The 15240-nt window shown below is 37.3% G+C and overlaps 3 protein-coding genes across 4 annotated transcripts; all 3 read right to left on the reverse strand.

Annotated features, from left to right (window-relative positions):
• Positions 1-1337: 1337 nt before the first annotated feature.
• On the reverse strand, positions 1338-3788 carry LOC131014728 (50S ribosomal protein L17, chloroplastic). The gene is made up of 2 exons (XM_057942808.1): positions 2759-3788; positions 1338-1871 (listed from the first exon to the last, which is right to left on the reverse strand). The coding sequence occupies exons 1-2, from the start codon at positions 2940-2942 to the stop codon at positions 1462-1464; spliced, it is 594 nt and encodes a 197-aa protein (XP_057798791.1). The 5' UTR covers positions 2943-3788; the 3' UTR covers positions 1338-1461.
• A 37-nt stretch (positions 3789-3825) lies between these two features.
• LOC131014697 (uncharacterized) lies at positions 3826-8603 on the reverse strand. The gene is made up of 10 exons (XM_057942751.1): positions 8451-8603; positions 7993-8241; positions 7271-7544; positions 6840-6990; positions 6330-6549; positions 6121-6212; positions 5486-5621; positions 4973-5304; positions 4387-4757; positions 3826-4306 (listed from the first exon to the last, which is right to left on the reverse strand). Exons 1-9 carry the CDS (start codon positions 8489-8491, stop codon positions 4507-4509), a joined length of 1746 nt encoding a protein of 581 aa, XP_057798734.1. The 5' UTR covers positions 8492-8603; the 3' UTR covers positions 3826-4306; positions 4387-4506.
• A 1552-nt stretch (positions 8604-10155) lies between these two features.
• LOC131014689 (RNA-binding KH domain-containing protein RCF3) lies at positions 10156-14987 on the reverse strand. 2 transcript variants are annotated; one of them, XM_057942742.1, is made up of 8 exons: positions 13836-14987; positions 12504-12968; positions 12098-12325; positions 11430-11687; positions 10932-11020; positions 10739-10844; positions 10528-10654; positions 10156-10416 (listed from the first exon to the last, which is right to left on the reverse strand). In XM_057942742.1, exons 1-8 carry the CDS (start codon positions 14595-14597, stop codon positions 10400-10402), a joined length of 2052 nt encoding a protein of 683 aa, XP_057798725.1. In that variant the 5' UTR covers positions 14598-14987; the 3' UTR covers positions 10156-10399. The 2 variants fall into 2 exon arrangements, with proteins under 2 accessions (XP_057798725.1, XP_057798724.1); XM_057942741.1 differs by having other exon boundaries at positions 11424-11687; positions 13836-14983.
• Positions 14988-15240: the final 253 nt, after the last annotated feature.

Raw genomic sequence — 15240 nt, forward strand, 5'->3', positions numbered from 1 at the left:
TTCAAAGTTTCTAGTTTGAAGCTCATATCTCAATGGATATTGAGTAAGTGGTTAACAACAATGACTCAAGTTGATTGACTCCCATTAACAATTTTGTATTTTATATTTTGAAACAGATTTGTAGCTTAATCCTAGCCTCAATTTCAATATCTGAGAGAAGATATTCATTTCCAACTTTCTCCGATTATTTTAAACATGTACATCTTCTTTTTCATATGGACGGACAATTTTGAGATATGATTTTCTTCAGTTTGTGGCTGTAAATAATTTTAGCATGCTACGGATTGCCTCCTCCTCATCATACCAATATATATACCCCAAATTCTCCACAAAAACTCGAGTATAATTTTCATTAGACAACTTAATATCTTTAATGAAATGCAGCTCTCCTCTCACACTCTGATACAAACAAGAAAACACAGAATAGTAAGCCTCTCCATAATCATCAGAATGAAATAACAAGTAAACACTATCCATATACAAAGTAGTACCATATTTTGTTTCCACCAATTTGCAGGAGAAGTTAACAGCTCACAACTCAAACTTTTCCAACTTGGCATAAATATTTCCCATATATGCATTAGTATTCACAATCTTGTGCAACTGCAATCAGACAACAATATCATAAGTTGATGAAGCATTCCATAACAGATACAGAAGAGAACCATTACAGTTATGGATGATAACATTTATATATTAGCTACCTAAATAGACATCCAATAGTTACATGTTTAATTTTTTTATTCAAAAGATCAGGTGTCATGTTAAGTTGCAACTTGCAAATAATAAAAGTTATATCTCTGTAGTGTTCAATGAAGAAATGAATGCTTACGGAGTGGGGGTAATTATCCGGGACTGCAAAGGCGTGATTCAGGTGGCGGTCTCTGAACGTATGCAGCCGTTGTCCAACATTATGATTATGGCTGTAGTCCAATATTGCTCCGGTGGAAATATACACAGACTCCCTGCTAGCTGCGCTGAGCTATGGCCTGTCCGGATGAAGGCGCAATGCTCTTACCAGATGACATCCGAGACATCATTCACGGTGCTAGAGAGTGCATGTTGCTCGGTGTTTTTTATGTTTATGGATTGGCCAATAAGGCCGCTCATTGTCTTGCTCCACGCGCTAGGAATGTGGAGCATATGAGGCGTTGGAAGAATGATCTCCCGAATTGGCTTTGGGGATATTGTAACTGATGATATTTGGTGATTTTATATATATCTTCGAGGTCATTTAAGCTTCCAGGTGATTTCATGTGGATGTCACTAACAATGTCAATAAATACATTATGGGAACATCACTAACATAACTTGCAAAACCAAGGTCGTCTCAAAGATAAGCAAAAGACATCATATTTGATTCGAATGAAGGATAGAGGAAAGCTCTCAATCTTACATAATATGGACACAAAGGAAGGTTTTGCTACAAAAATCTCTCTAGCAATGTTAGAGAACATAGACTTAGACCAGTTCAATGTAAGCCATAGGAGCATTATCCCCGCGCCTTGGTAGAGTCCTGATTATCCTAGTATACCCTCCTTCTCTGTCCCCGTATCTCTCCCCGACCTCAGCAAATAGGGCATGGACAATTTGCTTCTCGTAGACGAAACCAAGGGCCTGTCGTCTCTTGTGTAGGGTGCCGTCCTTAGCCAGTGTGACCATCTTGTCGACATACTTCCTCATAGCACTAGCCCTGGCTCGGGTGGTCTTTATGCGACCATACTTGAGAAGCTGGGTGGTCAAGCCCCGTAGAAGAGCCTTACGCTGGTCGGGAGGCCGGTTAAGCTTGGGCACCTTCCTCCCGTGTCTCATGGCAAAGAAACGCCCACCATTGTCGAGTGTGGGAAAACAGAACTCAAAACTGAATGAATCTGCAATGTTTGAAAAGTACACTGCATGATCAAACCTTATGGTGATGACTTACAACACAAAGCTGGTAGCTTTTTTAAGTAGTTTTGTTTCTATAATCAAGGTCTAATTCCATATAATATGATTGAATACAGTTTAATACTACCTACCTTTTTCAACATACTACAAATGGAGCACAAATTTCGGAATAGATTAAAACCAAAAGTACTTCTTAACACACACCAGACCTATTGATAACACTCATGACTATCAAAAGTTTACTAAACCACCAAAACAACAACAAATAAAAATAAATTAATTAAAAGTGCCAGAAAAACTTGCATTATCTAACACAATGGTATTATCAAAAATAAGAAATAGATAGCAAGTATCTGAACAAGATTTGCAATCATCACCAGCCAGAAACTAAGACTATGAAAGAGATGAGTTAAAAGAAACAAATTCTTATCGACTCATTCAACAATCGAACAAAATCAAATGTAGCCTAAAATATTTTCAGTCACGAGTATCAAATCCCTCAAATTGGAATCTGATATGCAGTCTTTGGCATTCTTGAAACCTAAAATTCCCAATATCATGCAATGCAAACCACCTAAAACACAAAAAGTTGGCCTTTTATTGTTATCCTAAGCAATCATTATCAAGCACAATCGCATTTCCCACATTTGCTATTTTTCTTTTGAGGGAAACATTTGCTAATTACTAATACATTCATATTCCAATATGCTATATCAGATCAAATTTCCACCCGAAACCCCTAAAATGCCTAGCACAAATGAAGTTGAGCACATAGAAACCATCGCAAAAAACAAAAAAGCCTAATTCCAACTGCGAAATCTTCCGCATTGCATAAATTTAGTAAATATGCTTTTTGTGGAGAAGGCGGTACCTGGAGAAGAGAAGATGGGGTGCAAGGGAGCGAGACCGACAAAGGAGTTGAGCGGCCTCGGGCCGGGCTTAGGGCGAGAGAGTCTGAGCTTTGAAGAAGAGGGCCCGTTAGGAAAGCAAATAGAAGGAGGGGAGGGGAGAGCGGCACGTAGAGAAGAGAGGCTAAACGTTGAAGCAGACGCCATTGATGGATATCTTGCTTCTCCTGAGCTGTGGGTGGAAGATAGGCCGCTAAATTTATACGGATAATCCTTTAATTTCTAACACCTTCACTTCTAGTTCTACCCGGCTACTCGAACCCCAACCCAAACCGATAGCGAACCGTATTAGTAAACCGATAACCGCTTTGGTTATTTCGGTTCGGCATTTTATTCCATTTTCCCAACTTAAATCGAAAAAAAAAATACAACAACAATCCCTTTTTCTTCTTCCCTGTGGGTGGCTGCCGACGGCTGGACGGACGGTTGGAGGGCGGTGCGTCTGTGTTATGTTGAGTGACTCAGTGTGCATGAGTTCTTAGATTAGAAGAGTTATAGGGTTTTATATAAAAAGATATATTATCAACTGAAATGCCATATAGTAAAATTCTAGTGTCTACATATGATTAGTTATTGCCGAAAGATCAAATTCCAAATTATTAAAAATGCATATATTAATCACCCAAAAATGGCGTTAGTTAAAAATCAAAATTTAAATATACTTGGTGTATTCACAGACTGTTTATTTTTATGATGCCATATTGTGTAATTTATGATGTATTATGTCCTGTTATTAATTTCACTATTTTATAATTATTTATTTTTAAAAATAAAATGTTATTATATAATGAATTCTAAATTAATATTTTTTACTAAACATTGAAATTATAAAAAAAATATATAATATAAACTTTAAATTAATTATTACTTTAAAGTTTTAAAAATAAATAAAAAATAATTATAAATCTTAAATGAATGAGTGAATGTCCCCAAGAGGACACCAAGCGGTGCGACCTCTTGTGTGTGAACAATGAGGTCCTGGGTTCGAACCCCACTGCTTCCCTCTCCCCAACTACCCCAAGTCAAAAAAAAAATGAATGAGTGAATTCTACTTAAATATTTTAAAATTACACTAAAATATCATAAATAAAAATTGTTAAAAAAAAGAAGTGCATGAGATACCGAAAGTGGAACAAATGATGAATTATATTGGTAAAAACAAACGGCAGATGCTACGAATAAAATCTGCATCCACCATTTCTTTACTTCTAACGTGAGCGCTTGTATGAAGGAAGTGACTGGACCGATGATGAGAAAATTAAAAAGCCACATCACAGATACCATCGAGCCAACCGCTGTCGATTTTCTCACCATCGATCCAGACACTTCCTTCATACAAGCGCTCACATAGGAGCCACAAAACTGTCTTCACGTCTAGCAACCGTTCGAGCCTCAGTTGATGTTAGGCAGATTTGGATAGAGCTCCTCCTTGTCAATTTCTCTCAATTTCCTCCCCTTCAGTACTGGCGAACACACAAAATTTATTGGTATATCTTCAGATGTCGCAAGCCCTGTTATTGGTGAATACAAAATTTAGAAGACAATGTGTAGAAGTCAGTTTGCTTGCAGCGTTCAATTATATAGCTCATACCTCATTACTCGACCCCAAAGAAGTTGGTTGCTTGTGCCATGTGATGTGACCTCATATAGCTTGTTCGAATCATCGGAATCAGAGTTCTAGACTCCAGTACGCAACATACAACAAAAGTCACTAATATTTGACCATGTGTTTGTGTTTGTTTCTCAGTATGGAGAGTCTCCTCTGCAGAGGATACTTGTCATCTTTAATCCCCAATTTCTCCAGGTAATGTACAATTTTCTTCATTGTTTCCATAACCTCTTCGCTATCAGGACCAAAGGCTTTTTCCTGAATTTTCAAAACCCTCTTGAGGAGCTCCACTAATTCACCATCGTCCTTATCCATTCGCGTCCTAATGGACACCAAACAATCTAGAGTCTCTCCTGTTAAGTAAACCATACTGGTCAAACAATTTGGACATTGAGCAAGATGAAAATGGGAAGCATCGGATGCCTCAAGTGATAAGCATACAAGGAAGTTACATTTACAACAATGATACAAGAAAATTGTATGACCATAGTAGCTTAGGAAATAGTAATAACTGCAATGTATAATCCAGAATACCGTTTCAAAAGTGAACAAGTTATTATAGACTTACCAACAGGTAAAGATTCCTTTCCAAATGCTTCTTCACGGATGCGTAGAACATCTGCAGCAAGTCTTTCAGCTTCTTCATCACGATGTAGGTTGTAAAGAGTGACAGCTAAATGTAACATTGGAAAGGTAATAGATGGGTCATCAGGAGGCACATTCATCATCATTATTTGCAAACTTATCCGCAGCAAGCGCTCAGCTTCGGCAAAATTCTTCGAGCCAGAATAGGAAGTTGCAAGATTTACTAGATGGGGAACTAAGCTGGGATGATGTTTTCCTTTGGATTTTTCAGATATTATCAAGCACTCTTCCAGCAGGGCTCGGCCTTCTGCTGCTCTGTAAAAATGAATAGAGTTTTAACATTTCTATAGTCAACACCTACTACTTTACTTGTATGCGCACAAGTACCATATAGTGATAACATATGGTAAAAGGGAAGCTTCCACAGCAAAACGATGATAAATATGGATTTGAGTCCTGACGCTGGAATTCAGATATAATAGTAAATGTTTTCTACCTTCCCACAACATGAAGTAGCTCAGCTAATTCTATTCTGATCTTCTCCATGACTCCATCATCCAATGCCATGTGTGTTGAATTCCTAAGGATCTCCACAGCATTCTTATATAGATCAATTGCCTCATTTACCTCTCCTGCAAAAGATATTAGAAGTTAACAAACAGATGCCCCAGAGAGCGACTTTGATGCTCAGGGGTGCCAGTAATTATCTACCCTCAAGTATTTAAATCCCTTTGTCAAAACAATGAACATAATGACAAGACTCAATCCCTTCTATTTTTAGGCTAAGTTATTAAGAGCGTGAGCACTAGAAGGCACTTTCAGTTAAGGTAAAAAAACAAGAGAAAGAAATGTGGAAACAGGTTGCTACTCATAAATGTTCTTTTCTACTTTGTGGTTCAAGCACGAATAGTAATTACAACTGTCATGGAACAGTTAGACTAGAAGTTAGTAGCATAACTTGACAGTTAATTTATCTAGGTTGCTGTAATGATACAGAATTATATCAGATCCCTCTACATGAGTTGAAGCAACAACTATTATATACATACCATTGACTGAAACTATCTAAAAGAGACTGGTTTGGTAGGCTGTGTGTGAATCATTTAATGCTTTCATATGAAATAAGATTACCTATTGCACATTTCACCTGGGCCAATGAACACATAGCTACTCCCACTCTTCCATCTTTTTCCCCATATAACCTTGTATAGATGTTTAGTACTCTGATACAAACAGGAAAAACAGAATAATAAACATCACAATGAAAGAGCCTCTCCATAATCATCAGAATGATATAACGTTATATGCAAGTAAACACTATCCATATACAAAGCACTAACCTATTGAACATAAATTCAGCATCTGATGCCTTTCCCTCCTTCTGTAGAAGATTGCCTAATGCACTTAATGGAACTATCAACTCCTCACCTTCCCCTCTGCTTAACTCCAATATTTTAATAACATGATGGTATGTTTCTATAGCCTCACTGGCTCTGCCAATAGAGCTGAGCACTGTCGCAATTCCCATCAATGGTGTGCAAAGTAATGAGCTCTTAGTTCCTAAAGGAGGAAAAAACCATGCAGAAGTTACATTCAGCAAACTGTTGACCAAAAGTTTGCAGAGTAATGCTAAATTTTGCAGTTCAATTAGCATTCACTCAGAACAAGAGAACCTACTATTTCCCTTAATCGATACAAGAATTAGAAAAACTACAAAATGAGATGTAATATCTTAATCATAAACACCAAATAATGTGCTATTCATATGTTATTTCGCATAACAAATGCAGAGACAGATTAAGCACATTGTTGGTTGAGCAGATGTCATTAAATCTCAATGTTCAGCCTACCATATTTTCTTTCCATAATTTGCAGGGATCTTTGATAGAAGTTAATTGACAGCTCCAACTTTTCCAACTTGGCATAAATATTTCCCATATGCATTAGTATTGAATCAATAAGCGGCTCCTCATCATTTAATGCATTCACAATCTTGTGCAACTGCAATCAGACAACAATATTATAAGTTGATTAAGCATTCCATAACACACAGAAGATAAACATTACAGTTATGGATGATCACATTTATATATATTATTATTAGCTAGCTAAAAAGACATCCACTAGTTATATGTTTAATTTTTTATTCAAAAGATCAGTTGTCATGTTAAGTTGCAACTAATAAAGTTATCTCTGTGATTTAAGGTCTTGTATCATAAAAACCAAAGTTTTGCCAAAATTGCAGAATCAATATAGCTAGATATTTTGCAAATTTAATTACCAAATCCATTAGGGATCCCACAGTCCTCAAATCTCCAATGGCCATGAAACCCAAAGCGATGACATCAAGAGCAGCAGCTTCTTCGATGCCTTGAGCACCAGAATTCACTTGTTCTCTTACAGCATCATAATTTGCTTGGAGCAAATCTACTGCATCATCGTTCTTCCCCAATTTAATTAAGGTCTTCACTTCAATAAATAATTCCTGAAGCTGCTCTTCAAGGTCATTTAAGCTTCCAGGTGATTTCATGTGGGTGTCACTAACAATGTCAGACCTACAAAGAGTAGCACACACAGGTTAGCTAAGGAAGTGACCTGAAATGAAGTAACATGAAACCTTAGCTAGTGACATCTTTGCCAAATGAAGGAACATGGAGAACTTAAATACTACATCAAAAGGCAAGAACAATCATTTCTACTTAAAACTTAGGTTACTCTTCCAAGTAAAAACCATATTTTCATTTAAAAAAAGAAAAGAAAAGAATGAAGAGTAAGTATGCTTTATCTTTCCGTAGCTATCACAAAGCAATCATTTCAACTTAGATAACAATGATGGTACTGATAAAAAGGGTACATGCACCCCCCTCACATTAGTAATGTAGGTAGAAAATGATATATTACTCGCATTTACGTATCATATTAAACAAACAAACAAACGAAGGGCAGCACCTTATTAAGTACCATCTAATACTATGACAAACATTAATCTATGTAACCTTATACCTCTGGGAAACTTCCGGACCCAAAACCCCTGAAATCACATGTCTCCGAGGATGTCGGCCTCCAACATCGGACAAGCTATCTGCGCCAAAACTTCTCACTCCACACTGTCCATTAAATGTGTCAAATGGTACCAAATACAGCCTACGACTACGTTTTGGAAACGGAACAATCATTTGGCTACAGGAAGACATAGATAATTTCTGTAATCGCACGTGCCCCAATTGCGTTTTTGAACACATTGGATTAATCCTGAAAAAAACAACAAGTTCAGTGTGAGCGCTAAAGCCTCATTTTCGTTCAAACATCAAAACAATCAGCAAGTACAATACACTCTATCTCTCTAGAATTGTGAGCTGAAACAAACACGCACAAAAGAATGTAAATCTTCGAATTACAGCCTGTAGATAACGTGATGGTATCTCTATATGCGTATGACTAGTTATAAGTAAGGAATTCACCTGAAATTAGGAGGAATTGAGGAAGAGATAATGGCAGCCATTAACGAAGCGGGGTAAAATCTTGGGAGTGAAGTGAGGGTTGAAGAATGGGTTTTAGCTCATCCGTAGCTGAAAAAGTGAGAAACAGAATGGGCTTATGGGCTTCACAATTAATGCTTTGGCCCATTATTTCAGGCCCGATAGTCGTGGGGTTGTTTTAGTCTCTCTTTAATTCTAGATGTATTTATCAATATTCCGTTCTTAAATACCACGGAGTTATTCACGAGTTTAAGATTATTAATAAAAAAAAATGTGATTATTGAGCAGAATCACGTGGAATTGACTTTATTATAAAACGCTTCATTTGTCAAAAAACACTAAAGGCTAGTTTGATCGGTAGAACGAACCCCTCAAAAAAAATTTGATAGGTAGAAAAGTAGTAAATATTAATTGAAAATGTTACTCATAAAAAAATGATTTCGAGGAAATAAATTATAATTGATTCTTTATCCTATATTTGGAAATGCCAAGAAAATTATTAAGATTCTTAATTTGTATTGAGTAATTCAGTATAATTAACTAATAGATATGATAATTGAATTATACTGTAATTAACATACATAAAAACTTGCTCTAATCACTTTTCTACTAACAAGAAGTTACAGTAATAATAATAATAATAATAATAATAATAATAATAATAATAATAATAATAATAATAATAATAATAATCACTCATAATTTTAAAAATCAAACTAAGATTTTCTTAAAATAAGTTATTAATTGTGAATATAATAATATTAAAATTAATATTATTAATAATAAATGCCTTACAACACTACTAAATAAATTTGTAATTTGCATTTCAACAAATTAGTAAAAAAAATATATTAAACCTAAATGTTAAGTCGGCAACACTTCCAAATGCCACACAGTTAAGTATAGCGTGAATAAGGAGAAAAGAAAGAACACTTAAGAAAAGTTGGAAAATAAAAAATTCTGAAAACTTGTAGTATTATTTTATTTGTTCTTAGAATTTTTATCACTTTATTTATTTGATAAAAATTCAAATCAAATGCGAAAATTTAAAATTTTAAAATCAAATTATTTTCACATGAAAGTATTCGTGCCAAATAGACAGGCTTCCATTTTCTGAGTTTAGCACATTTTCATTGCGATATATGACGAAATATTGAATCATTTATTTCTTTCAAAACTCATAAAAAGGCAAAGGGCAAAACTCAAATAGAAAATCTGATTTTATTTTTTAAGGTAAAAATTGATTTTATTATTAAAAAAATTACAAATTCATATTTCACCAATGTCCTAGTTCAATTTGTCTTTTCTATATGATTTACATGCTACTGAATAAAGAATAACCTTCACCCAAGATACACTCGTTTAAGTAGGATAGCACGAATGATTTTCATCCAAGAAACACTTGGGATAGCAATTTCCTTCTAATATGAGATGCTGGATTTAGTGGATTACACAAAATTTAATTTCATAATATCTTGCTCAGTTGAAAGAACTCAACTCGATACTTAATCTCGAGACAATAACACATACAATTAATTTTATTTTATAAGTCTTAACCAAGTCAATTCAATCTCTAGATGATCTCGTACCAATTTAATCTTGAATTAACACACACTCCAATATATATTATATACACACACACATACATCATACAAGATTTAAAACAAGTTTTTTTGGAGAAGCCAAGTTGAAAAGTATTTCCGAAAATACTATATACTTAAAACAAATGCAAACAAGGCTTACATTCCCACAACATACAAGAAGGTAAGATTCATCAAATGAATTATAATATTAAGTTCCAAACAACTAGTCACATTTGCTTACGTTCTGCTACTCCGTTCCAGCAACGGGGTAATCCGAAGGAACGCCACCCTAAAAACTCAGATTATCCACGAAAACTGTTGCTGCGTCACACCTTACACTGATCGTGCCTACCCATCTTCTTCGGCTGAAACAAGAGTTGCAGATTTGTGGAAAAAAATCAGATATCAGATTGTATTGCTGGTTCTGCTGTGTGTGTGTTTGAGAGAGAGAGAGAGAGAGAGAGAGAGGGACTTACTGCTCAAGATGAATCCTTGAAGTAAACTCTGAGCTCTCTCTGCTTGCTCTGGAGTACCTGATATCTGAATTACCTTCTCTGTTGCTTCTGGACCATCGTCTACCAGTTTCACGGTTGCTCCGGATAGCTGTTCGCATGAATGATATATATGTCAAGGGCGCATGCACTGCATATATGCTCGCATGTGATCACTAAAGAACTCAAAACTCACCTCACTGATCAAAGTGAGCTTTCTTGATTTCTTGGCGAGTTCAGCCGCTGCATGGGGTGGAATGACAACTTCCAGTATACTTCTTGTCACGAGTGGTACTGAGATTCTGGAAGAAGAAGAGGATGAGTGTGTGCGATTTGAATGCAAGTTAGATTGCTTCTAATGTGAGAAAGCTGGACAGAGATAAACTGACCTATTCAATATGCTGGGCTGATGATCTTCGCGTCGCTCACTCTCATTTTGCTTCACTGCATCGGCATTTGAGGGTGTGGGAGCCACATCCTGCAAATTTAGGTTTATTTTATTGAAGAACGACGGAGTGAATGAGCTACAAGTTTTACAAATTGGAAACGGGTTCAAACATACAGTAATTCAAGCTCAACAAATAACAGGTTCAGGGATAGACAAGGCGCAAAACTGGGAAAACCTTGAATCATGGATGTAGAAACTTTTTTTTTTATATAGATTACATAAATAAATAAATAAATTTAAAGATCGCACGACGGTGGACTCAAACTCAGAACCTCAGGCCTTGGGCATTAACCACCTAACGCTAGACCGACACACACACACTGGATATAGAAACTTATACCGACTGAAACTGGAGCAAATAATAATTCTAGCAAACAAAATAACCGCAAATAATAGAAGACTCATCAGGAAAAAAGCAGGCACAGCCACTGACCTTTACTTTTTGCAATGTTGTAGTAGTGGTTGAGAAACTATGAGGGGAAGAAAGAGCAGGACCATTTCCAGCATGTGTTTCGACAGAATGAGGTATATTGCTTCTTGAAGCTGCCTCTGGTTCCATACCACCATTGACAAGGCTAGGAGCAGAAATATGAGAGACCGGTTCATCCTTCTCATGAAACTCGCGATATATGTAACTCCGAATCCTTGATGTCACCTCCACGAGAGCCTCTCGAGCAGCTTTGATCTCCCCAACTATCTATAGTTAAGAAATAGAAGATGACAATGCCAGAATTGTATTAGTTCTGTCATTAAGTGATTCTAAAGAAATCCTTTCAGCTATGGCATAAAGGAACCGTCAGTCACAAATATTTCAAGCAACGAGCACTTGAAACGAAAAACAAGAGCAGCACCAGAGTAGATCCAACACCAGCTACAAAAAGAATAGTTATCCATAGACCTTTACAAATTTATGCATACGTAGGAAAGGAAAGGCAAGACTATCAGGAATAACTGATGGTCGGCAATAGTGAAAACTATATCAAAGGCAATCAGGAGAGACGAGGATGTAAAATGTTGCAGATATCTAACAAGAATACAAAAAAGTCATAGAAGCACACACATATGCAAGATTTGATCTTGGAAGAAACAAAACTATATAGAACAAACCTGTACTATCTCATCCATCCCGGATACACCCAAGGGACGTTGTTCTCTTGGCAGAATCTCTACACTCGCACCACTGATTTTACCTAGGTCAGCCAAAGAACCAATTTCATCTGATTGTAAAAGCAGCCGAGTTGTAATGATATTTTCTTTTTCTGGAACAAGATCTACAATGCGAGTTTGTATATGTAATAAAGCTTCTTGGGCAGGAAACAACTCGTCATCGGGACCCTAAAAGCCATACAAGTGAATCAGCTTACAAGACATTTCAGAAGACATAAAAGCTAAGAGTTATTGTTAAAGGGCATTCGAATTGACATATAGAGCTGAAATGTAGTTTCGAAAACTGCCAGGATGTAGAGACGAGACCTTCACAACATATTGATTACTAAGAAAGATGGAGGCTAACCTCATCAGAAGATATGATTATGATAAGCTCATCCAATCCATTAATTGGATCAGATACATCAATGTTGACGCCTATTTCATTGTGAAGCAAATCAATGATTCCATCCGACTCACCAACAACATAATCAACCTTACGAACAGGGCATAGTATGCGAAACACAAGATCCTCGCCGGGAAATGATTGAGTATTATCAGATACACTAGCAGGTCCGGACTCATGGGCAAATCCAGATGAACGTGAGGAATAGTTGTTGTTCCTGGAACCTCCAGAATACCTAGATCCAAAACCAGGCCCTTCCGCGGATGATCGTCTGTTGTTGACATGGAAATCATCATCTGGAGGATAGAAACGGTCAGGTGATTGTACTCTGTTCTGAAAATGGCTTCTATCACGATGTTGGCTTTCCCTCAAGCGAGAAGAAATGATTGCTAGAGCATTTTTCACAGCATTCATGTCACCAACAACCTGTACAAATTCTAGTGTAATGTTATACAACACAACCTTTATTTCCAAGATGGTAGAATAAGTATTCGAATAGCAGAGAAACAAGTAGAAAATAATTAGATACATAAGCATTCTGTACTGCACATAATCAGATTTATTTGTTATGCTCTATGGTCCTTAAGGAGTGTGGAGAAACTACAATAGTTAACTGGTGCTCTTCATTTTCTATTTAGCAAGGGAGAAAGGTAATAGTCGGACGAACACAAAGTGACATAATGGAAGTGTCAAACGAACCTTGAACTTGCACACGGCAACTATGCAATGCAAACAAAAAAGGTAAGCAATGCAGTATGCTATGGCATGCAGCATGCTATCAAGAGGCTGAAGAGCTTAAAATCTAAGTAGAGTTAAGGAAGCTTAAATTAGGTAAATGGCATGCAAATAGAATTTCAGATCTTCTATTCATTTTGTTGCATATTAGTCATCAATTCCAATTAATGCCATCAGATTATGAGCAGCAGATTATCACATGCCATAATCCTATAACACATTAATGCATCCCCATCCATCAGCAGTACAACGATAAACTACATCCCGTCTTCATAAACCTTAGAACCTGCTGCATATGGGCAGCCGTTCTCAGTTTCAGCAGGCGGTCGTGCCTGTAATCACCTCATAGTTACATCTCAACCATTCAAATGAGAAAATTTCCAACTCCAAAATATGAGTTGAGGAATCAGAAGTTCAATTCAATTTCTGGTTTTGAAGTGTTACCACCTCCGTTTCACACAAGTAGGCCAATGCATTCAAACCCCTTAGCACCAATCATAACGTTTTTAATGTTCAACAAACACTCAAAGCTCCAAAGGAAGTGTAACAATCAAGAACCTGAACAATCTCCTCAGACATGGCAACACAACGCGGCAGTGTATGATCTCGCGGTAAAATCCTAATATGTGTCTTGGTCTCCATCCTCATTTGCTCGATTATCTTCCCTCCTTTCCCCAGCAAACACCCCACGTGCATCCGGGAAACCACCAGCCTCGTCACGACTCTATTACCGGGGGGTCCTCCTCCTCCTCCTCTGCCACCATACTCCTCATTATCATCCTCCACAAAGCCATCATTATGCCCATACCCTCCTCCCCCATCAGTCTCCAAAATCCTCTCATGTATCAAGAGCAGCGCCTCCTGCGCGGGTGAGAACGACGGCATCCTCCCATCTGGGTCCCGCCTCCGGGTGTCGGAGATCTCGATAATCCTCTCCTCATCCCCCTGCATCAGCTCGTGCACATTGATCCACGCCCCAGTGTGCTGCCTAATCGCCTTAATAATGCTTCCAGATTTCCCAATTACTCCCCCCGCCTTCACATCGTGGCACAGAATCCGGTAGCTCGTTGTCACCATCAAGGAATGATCCTGCAGTTTCCTCCCTCCTCCTCCTCCTCCTCCTCCACCACCACCACCGCCGCCTCCGCCAGAGGAGGATGAAGAGCGCCGATAGCTCGGAGCATAATGGTGACCTCCACCTCCGCCTCCGCCGCCACCTCCGTGTGAATTGTTGCCGTAGCGCGGCTTGCTCCGGGAGTGTAGGGTTTCAGATTCATAGTCCTGGTCATAATAGTATCTCTTAGATCTCGATCTCTCCATTCCCGATTCTTCACTTCCAACAATCACAACAAATATTCCAGGAAAATTCAATTCAAAAAACAGATGTCCAGAATCCAAATCCGAGATTCAGTGCTAAAAATTCAAATCCGCAGCCAAAAAAAGCAGGGGAAAATTAGGGTTTAGATTCAAATCCTGCAATTCCTTTTCAATACTACACGTCGTCGCAATTGCCAATTGGGGGCAGATTCGCAATTCTAGTGGAGCTCTGAGCTTGTTGGAGCAGAAGCCATGATTATTCCGAAATCAGAATATGTTGTGATGAGTAGTAATTGAATTCACAGCCCTATATTTTCGCCTTTTTATCAGTGAAATAATTTGGTTTGTTAGTGCGTGTAGTGTGTGAAAACAGATGCGACCACATACGAATACATACGATTTATTTATTGTAAGTACTAAACACTTCCAGATAGATTCCTGTCAGAAAATTTTCTCATGTATATATGAGCCATATGACATACTAATTTCATCTTCTATTTATAATTTTTTTTTAAAATAAATACAATGTATTTTGGTAGTGCATAAGAGTAAAGTGAGCTTCTCAAAAAAAAAAAGTAAAGTGATGATCTTTTACAAGAATGGTAAGATATTGTGATTAATTTATCGGTCTGTTTTAACTTGATGA

This window comes from Salvia miltiorrhiza, chromosome 3 (assembly GCF_028751815.1).
Source record: "Salvia miltiorrhiza cultivar Shanhuang (shh) chromosome 3, IMPLAD_Smil_shh, whole genome shotgun sequence".
Taxonomy (NCBI): Eukaryota; Viridiplantae; Streptophyta; class Magnoliopsida; order Lamiales; family Lamiaceae; genus Salvia; species Salvia miltiorrhiza.